Here is a 12773-nt window from a genome sequence, read left to right as displayed (position 1 = left end):
ACGAAGGTCTCTGGCTGCAAAAAGCATACGCACACAGCGTCGCTGAGACACACTTGGAAACTTTTATGTTCCTGAGTTTCCACAACAGGAAGCCAGCTCCTCTCGGGCCCTTGGAGACAAGTTACCTCAGTACACAGCAAAGTCCTTTCAAGCAGGGGAACACAGCAAAGTCCCGTGTTCTCTCCTAAGTCAAATCAGCAAACTGCAGGCCAGCCCCAGAACACACAGCAAGGGCAGTCCTTCTCTTCTCAGTCTCTTCAGCTGTTCTTCCTTGGCAGAGGTTCCTCTTGATCACAAAGTAGTTTCAATCCTTTTTCAGGCTTGAGTTCAGTCTTGACTTTAGGGGTTTCAGGTCTCACATTTATACCCTTAAATGCCTTTGAAGTCTTTGTATTAAGGGGGCTCTGAGCTCGGTCCAAACCAGACCTGGGTGTCTTCCTGCCAGTGCACACCTTCTTTCTTTGATAATCAGGGTCTGGGCCTCAGACACTCAGCAGGAGGTGGAACCATTCTTTTGTGGCAGCAGCACAGCCTTCTTCGCATCAAAGGGGCTACTCTTCTCACCACACCAAATGCAGGACAGCCTGCTGCTGTCTCACCTACTCCTCCCTGTTGTCAGGACACTTCCCAGACCCTGTCACATTCAAACCCAGATAGTCAATACACAACCAGGCGGAGGCATGCAGGATGGTTAGGACAAGAAACCAGCCACTTCTAAAAGCGTGGTTTCTAAACACACAATTTAAAAACCGTCTTCACAAAAAGATGTGTTATTAAATTCTGAGTTCAGGCACACTAAACTCCATCTCTCCATCTTATGCCTATGGGATGGAAGGCTGGGAACATGTGACACAGCCTTCCCCATTCTGTCTTATAGGCAAGATGGCCTTGCAACAGTGAAAAACAAATTTAGCAGTATTTCACTGTCAGGACATGGTACACACCTCAGTACATGTCCTACCTTTAACATACACTGCACACTGCCCAGGGGGGTACCTTGGGCCTACTATAGCGGTGTATGATGTGCATAAAAAGGGAAGGGTAAGGCCTGGCAAGTGGGTGCACTTGTCAGGACAACAAGGCAGTTAACAAACTGCACCCAGGCACTGCAGTGGCAGGCCTGAGATCTCTTTTTAGGGCTACTTGTGTTGGTGGCACAATTAGTGCTGCAGGCCCACTAGTAGCATTTGCATTACCAGCCCTGGCACACATAGTGCACTTTACTAGTAAGACAAACATACCAATTATGGACAACCAATTACCATAACGCTTTATACAGGAAGCACTTGTACTTCGATACTGATCAGCAATGGCAAAGTGCCCAAAGCATCTAAGCCAATAAAACGAAATACATCACAGCATCAAAAATAGAGGAGGTAGAGGCAAAGAGGGAGGGGTAACCACGCCAAGAAATGCCAGGTGTAACACTGGGCAAAAGAAAATATTATCTCCATATTGAAGTATCTTCATGGTCTTCCAATAGAGGTGCAACTTCAAACTCCGCTTTATCACCTTTAAGGCACTACACTCTTGCAGACCCAGCTACCCTACTGAACATCTTGGCCAGTGCAGGAAAATCCCACACTAAAGACTGCCTCTTGTTCTAACCCCCCAAATTCAGAGCATCTCAAGCTCAAAGACAGTCGCTTTCTGATTATGCTCCTACAATCGGGCACTCCCTTCGAAGCCAATTAAGAATAGATTCTGACATTCTGTCCTTCAGAAAAAGATTCAACACTTTCTCATTCACTGGACAACTGGTTTGAAGATACATCAGGCTGTTCTCTTCCTCACTCCTCACCACTGAATCTGACCCATAGTGAACTGAAATGTAGCAGCCTCCTCTCTTCCAGATGTTATTTTATCCACGTATCAGGCATTTCCCACTAATGTCTCTCTAACCTACCATACCCGTCAACCTCTTATTTCATGCTATACCGATTACGTTTGGTGTTCTTTGTAAGTTTATTACCTCATATGTAGTTCTATGTTAATGCTGTGCAGTTCTCTAATACAGTTTAGAAAAGCAGCAATTTAGAAAAACAATGTAAATAAATAAAATGAACAAATACATTAAAGTGTCTACAACTAAGAAACAAACATTAAAGAAATCACTCAACACCATTCTGGCAAGTTTAAACACTACATAATGAGAACAATGACTAATAAAAAGCAGCAAATGCATTTTCAAGACAGTGAAGCTACAAAAGAAAAAATGCTATTTTAAACTTCGTAAAAGTCAAGTCAATATACAAGTAGGTTCTATAAAAACAGTGCATCAACGATTCTTGAACCAAGATTATTTCCCCTTTTGTTACACTTCTGCAGTCATCCTGACATTCAATATTTTGTTTGGCTTTATGTTTTTGTGAATAGCTCCACAGCCGCCTGGCTAGGTGTGCACTTGAAAATATTTTAAGATCTACATGAACCAAAAGCAGAGAATGAAGTAAGAAGGAACTACAAAATGTGTGTTAAGATGATAATAAACCCAACTATTTTGAAAGACTGATAGCAATGCTGGGCCCAGTAAAACCAAGTGGCCAAATACATGCAGTGGGCTTTGGCTCATCCCAGGATGACTTTCACATCATGCTATTGGATATTTGATGTGTCGTTCCATCTCTTATGGAGAGCTTGCATGGTAAAACATGAAGGATGGTTTTACATCTCAAAAGTAGTCATCACACATTACATTATTACGTCTGCATTGTATACAGACAAAAAAGAGCCTTTTGTTTTATTTTCTACACAGGAGCAAACTTTTAAAAATATATATATTTTAGTCTGAACTCAAAATGATGCCAGTGCTTGATTTCATGTTTTCATTACGTTTAGGACTTTGCGCTTTTATCTACCACTACGATATGCAAGACACATATCGTGACAGCGCCATGTCGAACTCATCAGTAGACAAATGCTTCAATTTTAAGCAAATGCATTTCATCAAACCAACAAAATAAACGATACATGAAGAGCTCCTTCAGACAGCTGTTGCAAGCTTCACACTCCTAGGTAGTCCTGCCACTGCTGTATTTATTGCCAGCGCTTTCCTTGCAATAAAGCGCAGCCGTCTAATAATAATAAACTGCAGTTAATTCGCGCCAAGGTGGAAGCAATTCACCATCTCACAAAAGAGAAGACTGGAGCCAACATTACCTTTCCCGAAGAGAAGATCGATTTAAGACAGGAGTTAGGGAATCTTTCTGAGCTGATGAGGGGGCTGAATGGGTCATTAACAACCTAGCAGAATGGAACTGCCTGCCAGCTGGCCCAGCTATCAGGCGCTCATCAGAGCTGTCAAAAGAGCCGTCAAGGTCATCCCTGCGAGGCTTGGTGATAATCTGTTAACACAAACACAGAAAACAAAGTTTTGAGCAGAGCAGACAGCAGGAGCGGATCGGGAGCTGGTTATCTTCCTACTGCATATGGAAGAGCAAATCCGGAACTATTCCCCGAAACAATTTAAACACACTGATAAATAACAGCATCCAGGCATTGGTTCATGGTAGAAGAACTCCCCAAAATTACAAATCGACCTAATTTTTAAAGATGCACCACCTAGAATGAGATTATTTACTTAAAAACGGAAGGAATATTAGTGGTGCATTAAATACTCCGCAGAAAGAAGCTTTGGACGAAGATGGTGGAAGATAGGGAAGTGGCACAAGATGTCCACTAGGTGGAGTGTCATGGATGATTTGGAAACAATGGTCAAGGGGCCATAATCTGTCCATTTTCTATGTACTGTTATGTTGTAGGTATTAATAGCCTTGTGCAATTAACTACGAATCCCTAAACTGATATCAGAAAAGACAAGAAAATGCATTGTACCCTTTGTACTTTTATTTGTAATCCAGTGGAACAGTAGCAACACATTTTAGACAAAAATAAAATGGCAGTCGGGCTTCATCCATAGCTGTGCGAGTACTGCCGGACCAGAGCCATCTGGCTCACTCGATTCCTCTGATCTCCATTTACACGCCATGCCTTATCCTTATCCTACGATTCAAGCTATGCAAAGATCTACTTGACCGCCCTCTTGTCCTACACATGAGGTTTAGGCTGACATCAACTGGCACACAGCTGGCTGGTTCTGCTAGCCCCTCCACGTCTGGGACTCGCTTTGCTTCTTCTGCTTCCATCTTGCCGCCCTCATCTGTGCAATGGGTCTACACCTGCGCCTGGTCAGCCATGCTTCCTGCAGCATTTAAAGAGTTCCCTTCTCACTAGTTCTCCAGCATCTTGTGAATCTCCCAGCCTTTGGTGCAGTCGTCTGACTGCCTGGAATACCTGCAATGCCACTGTAGCAGTGGACATGCCGCGTCCATCATTGAGGTGGGAACACCCGGGTGTGGGGTCGTTCTTGTACTTAACATCTGCATACTTCGCTCCAGAGGTCATTGCTGGAGGCAACTACTCACCTGCACTCATTGACATAACTGTGGACTCACTATCGCTACGGTCAATATTCCCCTATACCATTACACTGCAGTGAGCTACTTCCTGGGTTTAACACCTCTCCAGAGGCCATAGCTGAAGGCATTCATCCATCTGAAGCTGCTCATATTGCCACCAAGCTAAACATAACAAGCCTTTGCAAAGTCAATAGTAGTCGCCTTGTCAAGCCTGTGAGTGTTTCATCTTTGCAAATATATTAAACAAGCATTACAATTTTTAAAGCAATAAAAAGCAACAAAAAAAGACACTAACTAAAGGTGGCGGCACTTATAATAGAGCATTTTCATAGCTAATAGGCCTGGTGCTCTCTTCCAGCCTTCTGAATTTGTAAATGCCTGTTTTGGTTTGTAATGGTTTTTGTAACATTTTATTTTTGGGGGAAGTGCCACCATTAGCTGAAATGTTTTTAGTCTCAAAAAGCACACGTTGCCATAGTAATCACAGGTACTGAACGAACCTATTTTGTGTGTGTATATTTACTATTGTGAAAGAGCAGAATGCAGCCACTTTTGCGAAGTTAGCCAATGGCAGGATTGACACACTGCCCCATTGTGTAAGCTGTAGTGGATGGAAAAAATAACAATGACACAACAGGTCAATGGGTGAGGAAGACCTGCTAAAAGGCCCTCTAAATAAGTGTATTATACATATAATGTTAGAAAAAGTAGAACGTCTTGAGTAATGCTAGACCAAACAATGTCTACAGTTGACCACCAGCCTTCTGGTTTGGTCAGTGCTTGATTTTTGCAAAACTTTATTGTTGGGGAGGCAACCCGATCTTCATCATCGTAACACTAACACTAGCTAACTAACACGAACCAAACATATTTCGGGACACAAAAAGCACACTTTGCCATAGCAGGCACTGCACTGAAGGGAGCTGTTTTGTGTGTTGGTTTTCTCTTTGTGAAAGAATACGGTCACTTGTAGTGAAGGTATTCAATGGCTGAAGTGGGCTGATACATTGCCCCATGCTATATGCTGCAGTGCGTGGAAGAGAACAGAATGATGCACTAACTTTCCAGTGAAACGAGAGGGCTGACTGAAAGCCCTATAAATAGATTGTACATATAATTATAGGAAAATCGAAAGGACCGAACAATTACCCATTACAAAAATACATTTATAAACAAGCATTAGCAAAGTCAACAGGACTTGTCCAAGGGAGAGATATTGGCTTTGTCAATTTCTTTTAGCCATGTGAACCAACAGTGAGGCTCCTGTGCAGCATTGCTGAAAGTTAGGAAAAAAGTGCGATGATGGGGCTAGCACTGACCATGAGGGGCAGTGGTCCATTTTCTTAGTATGGGATTATTATCTGCCTCCACACAGAAAAGTTTAATTATTTTACGTCTGAGTTGAAGTTTGCCATGTTATCCTAGCATCGAGACAGCACCAAAAAGGCCACTCATAGCAGGTAGTGCAGCGCCGTCTGCATTTTGTAGCATCTTGAAACCAGTGGGTGTCATTTTGAGTTGCTCTTTTACCTGGCGGGACTGGAGGGGGCAAGCAACGGGGGAAGTTTGGGATGGACGGAGCAAGCAACAATGAGGAAGAGGCGGGGCGGACTGTCCAAACAAACAACAACGCAGGACAAGGGTGGGAAATAGGGCAAGAAACAATGCGGGTGAAGAGAGGAAGTGAGGGGGTGCAAGTAAAAAGAAAAAATACCTCTGAAAGCTGCATGCAGCAAAAGGACATTGGGCAAGGGAAGCAGTACTTGGGCCATGCTCGACGGTAGGAACAAACACATCAAGAGGAAGTGAAGCCAGCATTCGCTGACCAAAGAGAAGCAAGGAAATGAGTGTGACGATCAAGCCAACCAATTGTAAGCAATGGGCGAACTCTAAGCCCCCTGTAACTAAACAAAATGTCTTGCAAGCGATAGAGCCAAGTGCTGCCTCAGGACAGACCTAAAGTATAGGGTGTGGGGGGTAGAGGAGAAATTGTAAAAGAGACTAAGATGACCGCCAAACAGACTGAAAGGCATAAAACAATCAACAGTGCCCCCAGAACAAATAGAAGAGCTAGGGTGTAGCCAGGAGAGTGTTTACAGAAGGGGAGGGGATGTGTCTTTTCCCTTAAAGAAAACAGCCTTTACCATGCAGTACCTTTACCATGCAGTTAAGGACCACATAAGGTAAATATTGGATCTTTATCAAGCAGTACTTTATGACACGAGTAAGGAAAGGTTTCCTTTTTTTTTACAAACTACTTTTAATGTGGAAAAAAATCATTTTAGGTTCAGGGATGTGTAGAGGTATAGAGAGGTAAGGGTGTCTTTAGGGTTGAGTGCTGGGTAGCGGTAAAGGGAGGGGAGGGTGACTTGAAGGTTGAGGGGTGGCTAGACGTAAAGGGAGGAGATGGTGGCTAGAGGGTTCAAGGGCGGGCAGAGGTAAAAGGGAGGTGAGGGTGGCTTGAGGGTTCAGGGCTGGGTAAGGTAAAGGGAGGTTAGGGTGACTTGAGGGTTATGGGGTGGGCAGAGGTAAAGGAAGGTGGCCATGACTTGAGGGCTCAGGGGTGCCAGAGGTAAAGAGAGGTGAGAGTGACATGAGGGCTCGGGAATAGGTAGCATGCGCTGTCTCAGGCAAGACCTAAAAAATTATTATTATGCAGAAGGCCAACCAGCATTGGCACTAAAGTAGACTACTTTTTGGGTAGATGTGCACATGTGCATGCTCAAAATGCCACCACTCACAGTGATGAAATCTAATTGGAGTACTAGGCTCCCATGCAGTACTCTGTATTGTACTCTAACTGTATTGTACTGTAATTGCATTTATATAGTGCTTACTACCCCTGACGAGGCTTTGAAGCGCTTTTTCAGTGAGTAGCACGCTACTCCGGAACCCATAAAGGATTAGTGGTGAATTAGTATAGTGAAATAAGAAACTAATTTGAGCGGTGGATTTGTTAGGTTGTTTTTTGGATTGAGAAGGATAGTGGAGGGAAAGAACAGGTAAAAGGTTTGCATTTATATAGTGCTTGCTACCCCTGATTAGGTGTTGAAGCGCATTTTCGGCCAGATTAGTGGGAATTACTTTAGGGAAATATGCAATTAATTTGAGTGGTGGACATGTTAGTCTGTTATTTGGATTGAAAAAGAACAGTGGAGGGATCAAAGTGGGAAGGGTCTAGAAATATTAGACATATTAAATTTGTGGGGGGGAGTTTATAGCAGTAGGAGTGGGTTTGGTATGAGTAAAAGGAAGGTGAAGGGGAGCTGGTATAGGGAAACATGGAATTAATTTGCATAGTGGAGTGGTGGAGGATGTATTTTTGTTATGCTATTTTTTGGAAAACATGAGGCAGAAGATACCGGAAAAGGAAAAGACAGGAGGCTGGCTAATCTTAGGGGATCTTTCACACCTGTACTTCGTTAAGAACACTGGACACAAGGGCAGTCCTCTGAAACAGTCATGGGAACAAAAAATGTCAACATTCAGGGAAACCTAGTTATTCACACATCTCTCCTGCAGAACCAGGCTTCATAACCCCCACTCAATGGCTCACACGTGAATCACCACGATTATTACAGGGGTATCAACTGGACTCCAAGCCTTGAGCTTGAGGAACAATGTCCAACCTTCAGGTACTAACACAGCTACGTTGCAGAAAGGGAAGACAAACATAGATAATGCTTGTAAAAAGGAAACAGTTCTTGCACAAGCTAGACATGGTAAACAATACTCAAAAGCAAGTATTTCGAACACAATTATTGTGCTAGAGAAGCACCTAATAAGACTACAGCGACACATGAGGGGGTGTGACGTGTATTCAGTAGGCTATGCAGAACACAGAAGAAAACAAGGCAGAAACAAAGAGCTCAAATGGTTTTAACACATATACGTACAACCTCTTCAGATCAATGATCTCATATACATCCTTGATTGATAATGTGATCTATCTAATGGAATGAACCCAAACGATCATGTTCATCCCAACATCAATCATGGTTGACCTACCTTTTGAATCGTGCCACCGGTTTCATTGCAAGGGAACATATTGTAATGGTCAGAATTTCATACTAGAACCTCAGCTTTCCACATGCAACATTTACCAGCTGGGTGTACCAGCGGCCCGAAGCACCCTATTGGGGTGTGTGCTTGCACTGCAGCGACACAGAAGCACTTCACTGCATTTAGCTTCAAATGCAATTAACTAATCGCGACAGCTTCCGTTTTCTTTCTTCTGCCCGCAGTGGTAGCATGTTCAGTTATTTAGCCTTGAAACCATGCACTAAAAAGATACCCCCATTGGTCTTTGCAGAGACGCCCATTCTAAAGGACAACCAGTGAGCTGGACTTGAACAAAACAAAAGATAAAATCTTGAATTGGCCAAGAACACACAAAGCACCACGGGGACGTCAGAGCTGAAAACAGACACCTACAGCCCTCCTTCCTAATGTTACAAATGAACATTATTGGAACGGGTTTCTTGGGGGAGAGAAATGAAGGTAAGCCTCTTCTTTAAATGCAGCACAGTATTCCAGGCACCCAAAAGGGCCCACCCTCCGCTCCCACTGCCCCCACTGCCGGGAAGCAGAGATGCTTAGGGGCACAGAGGGAGTGATGAATTAACCGGCAGCGCTACTGTCTGTGGGCGTCGAATAAGAGCTGCTGCTAATAACTTTTTCCCTTCCAGAAATCAATTTTAATTAAAATGTCTATGATAAAAAACAGTCTTCTAAAAGTTCTCTTTGAGCAGATCGTGATTTATAAGAATGCAAGTGTCCACAGCAAGAAAAACATATTGGATTTTCATGGTCTGGCATTTCTCAGTGTGAAGTTAGGGTGGCAGGGGTATAAGTTAATATGTACCGCAGGTGGCGGCGTGTCTGTAACGGCGAAGGCTGGCTGCGGCTAGAGGGCGAAACTACCAGCCCATCCGGCACAAAAAGCCACCTTAGACACATTACAGAGATACACGTTACATCTTTGATCGCATCAGTAAATACATATACTTTAAAGCCGGTAAATACATCTATCTCTCTCGCTATCTAAATCCCTTTCTCTCTGTATATTATAGATACATAGAGATAACACACACACACTCTCTCTCTCTCTCTCTCTGTGTTAAATTAGAATATCATTATGAAGAACGGATTCAGATGTATAAAACAATTCTGCATTAACGGAGTAATTTACAAAATATGTCAACATTTTTAGAGTAGGAACGGTGTGGTCATTAACAATTAAATAGTTGCACCCTAATATTTATTATGAAAAAATGGAATACAGGGACTAAAATGGCCCACAGCACAGAGATGTGCGACCAAAAGCACAATTACCTTTATGATGATTGTGAAACTCTTAGTGGTAGGCTCTTGGATGATTTTAGATTTTACTCGCGTATAGAAGAGAAAACCAGAAACTCTTCTCTTGCTATTGGTCTTTTGTATTGCAGTGACTGAACTACTCGTGTGCCTTATACTGGTACGCCTAAACCTCTTTAGGAGGTTGGGTTTCCCGGTTGTTATTCTGTACCTTTACATCACGGTGCTGCTAATTAGTAAATCATAATTAATAATAATTAATAATAAATTCAAATTTCTTTGATTTAGTTCTCTACTGAGAATAACAAATAAGATGATAAAACAATAAAATTACATTTATAATTTATCAAAATTGTGAACACTTATCCAAATACAAATTTTAAAAAGTTTTAAAAAATTTAAACAGATTGTAGCATACAAATTCATTGGGAGGTGATTTAAGAATGGAAATCAAACTCTGTACACTAGTTTGAATTGGTTTTAAAAAGCGCTTTCTGGCGACGACTACTGTGGAGTTACAAACAAAATATGCATCAGATCTTGAACTCCTCCTTTACAGAGGTCACATAAGCTACTGCATTATTGTGATTTGTCCATTTACAGGTGAAAGATTTGAGAGGAAGGATCCCAAACCGAAGTAAAATCATGCAACGCCGGGCGCTGTGTCTTAAAGTGAAAGAGAGATATTGTTGCCTTTATTTGAATTCAATTGACTCAGCATATATCTTATAACATTGCAGTTTTGTACAGTGCTGGAAATCAAGATCATAGCTTATTCTTGAAGTCAAGTGTTTTAAAAAGAGTTTCAATGTGCCGGGGTCCAGGTTTTCAGCAGATCAACTGTACATTCTGACAACTTCAGTTAGTAATAAACCTTATTGGCTATAGTCACTGATTTCCGGCTCTTGTTGTGTAGCTCAATGGGTGACACTGTTAATTGAAATTTATAAATGTAATGTTAACTCCCATTACCTCACAGGTGACGAAGAAAACATTAATCAGAGGACAAATGGGGAGAGGGTTGGCCAAGAGCACTCGATCAGAAGCATCAGGCAGTTTAGGCCTAGGCAAGGAGATTGTGCGGAACACTCTTGGCTTCCTTGCACTTGGAATGTGTATGGGGTAGTACAAATATCTGTTTGACACAACTCTGACAGGTAAATGCTTGGCGAACGATAGACACCATCAGAGCACTAGTATTCTGTCCTTGGAATCCTGATTCTATTGAAGTGCAGCTGTTGTCAATATCTGGTATTCCTGATATCTGTGAGGCACTGAACCATTGGGGATTTTGTCCCGAACCAACTTGCTGCTTGAAACTACCACAACTACTGCCATCTGCAGCCCGTGCATCACAGATGAGCAAGAGGGGCCGGCCGCATGCGTCTTGTGGACGGAGGCCTTCCTATCTTGTTGATATGCGATCATCGCCAATGGCACTGCCTGAATTCAAACTGACGGTCCACAATCAGCTGAGGTACCGCCGCAAAACCCGATTAGGGTGGGGACATGACTGATCCCGGGAGACAAGACTGAAGATTCTTCTGGCGGCTCCGAGTTCCCATGTGTTGGAGTTTGGGCGTGGCCTCCTAGGTGGCTGCTCGAGTGCTCTCGTGCTCTGGACACTCATTGAGGGGGAGGTATTGGAGGAGCCGGACCTGATCTGAGGCCACGGCCCCACATGACCTTACTTGAGCCTCAGCAAATAGCCACAAAGCACTGGGTTTCCTGGCGGCAGGAAGAGGAATGGAGGTCCCCCTATACTGTTGAGGCAGAGTCTTCTGTTACATGGATTAAACCAGTTGGGGTCCACTCGAAAAGGCCCTGGTGCACCAGTTCATTTGCTGCACCCCCATGAGCACACTGGGTGGGAGAAAAGCACCTGCTCTTGGGCCTACAGTGGAGTGAATCTGTCCTGAATTTGAACCCAACATCTTAGCTGTGAACTTCACCAGCTGGCCAGAGCCCCTAATTCACACGGCATTCAGAATCCAACTAAACCTACCCTTGATGGCTCTAAAATGACGCAGTTTTTCATTCTTGACTAGAATCCAACTCCTGGTGGATCGACAATCGAAGCACTTATCAGATCTTTGATGGTTACTACTACTGGCTGTCCTACCTCGTCCTGAAGAAGACACAACGTGACTTCAATTGAATCAAGCACATTCTTGGGTGAAACGTCGACGTGCCTACACAATCCTTCTCCATTCTCTACACTCCATGTAATAGCAGAACCATGTATGGATTGGAGATTCAATGAAATTGGGATTGATGTCTACTGAATGAACATTTTATATACATTTTGTACAGCACTGTATATATCTTATTCACCCAAAGCACTTTGTCACTTCTAGATCACCTTATCACTGATTAGTTTATTGTTTGTGCCGACCTTTTAAAAATATTTTTTTTGTGACAGCCTAAGATGTAACCCTAATTGTATACCAGAAAAATGAATTAATTTAACTAATACAATTGATATTGATTACATCAATCTAGGTGTATTACCTTTTTATTTATAAATGCTGTTAAAGTAATTATCTAACTCCTGGCAGAACCTACCTTACCTTTGAATTCAGACACCCAGATTCTAAGGGTCACTGGGTAACCCCATTATACTTAATGAAAAGTGAACTTGTGTGTGACACGAGTGAGGTATTGTACCACTGTGTATCCCATGGGGGAACACAGATCATATAGACCCCACCGAAGTGGGACTGAGTGAGCTACCGTCGGCCCCCATCCGGAGTTGCACAAGCCCTCCTGCGGTACTGTGAGGGCTCCGACTACACCTCTGCAGTGAGGAAACTAAATAATGGATACGTGCTAAGGAATACTCAATCTTACATTTTTCACCCAAAACCTCACCTGGATCCGGAAAGCTCATCTCACCTTTCTGGATCTGTGATCTAAGAAGACCCTCACCTTATCTATCATTCCTCAATGCTCCCGCTCCTTTGGAGAGGGTTGTCAACATGCAGGGGTACTAGGTGGTCCTTGCTTTGGACTGCTGCAGCCCCAAGGATTTGAGAA

At 43.1% G+C, this 12773-nt stretch overlaps 1 protein-coding gene across 2 annotated transcripts in view; it reads right to left on the bottom strand.

Moving 5' to 3' along the window:
- Window positions 1-12773, bottom strand: part of LOC146835003 (spermatogenesis-associated protein 6-like) — a 352234-nt gene that overhangs the window by 210862 nt on the left and 128599 nt on the right. For both annotated transcript variants that reach the window (XM_085602664.1, XM_085602665.1), the window contains exon 6: window positions 3160-3344. In XM_085602664.1, the coding sequence (XP_085458790.1) occupies window positions 3160-3344 (185 nt within the window). The remainder of the gene's footprint in view (window positions 1-3159; window positions 3345-12773) is intronic.

The sequence above is a fragment of the Triturus cristatus genome, chromosome 4_2 (assembly GCF_964204655.1).
Source record: "Triturus cristatus chromosome 4_2, aTriCri1.1, whole genome shotgun sequence".
Lineage (NCBI taxonomy): Eukaryota > Metazoa > Chordata > Amphibia > Caudata > Salamandridae > Triturus > Triturus cristatus.
The sequence above is the reverse complement of the archived record's forward strand: the minus strand, read 5'-3'. Positions and strand labels throughout refer to the sequence as shown.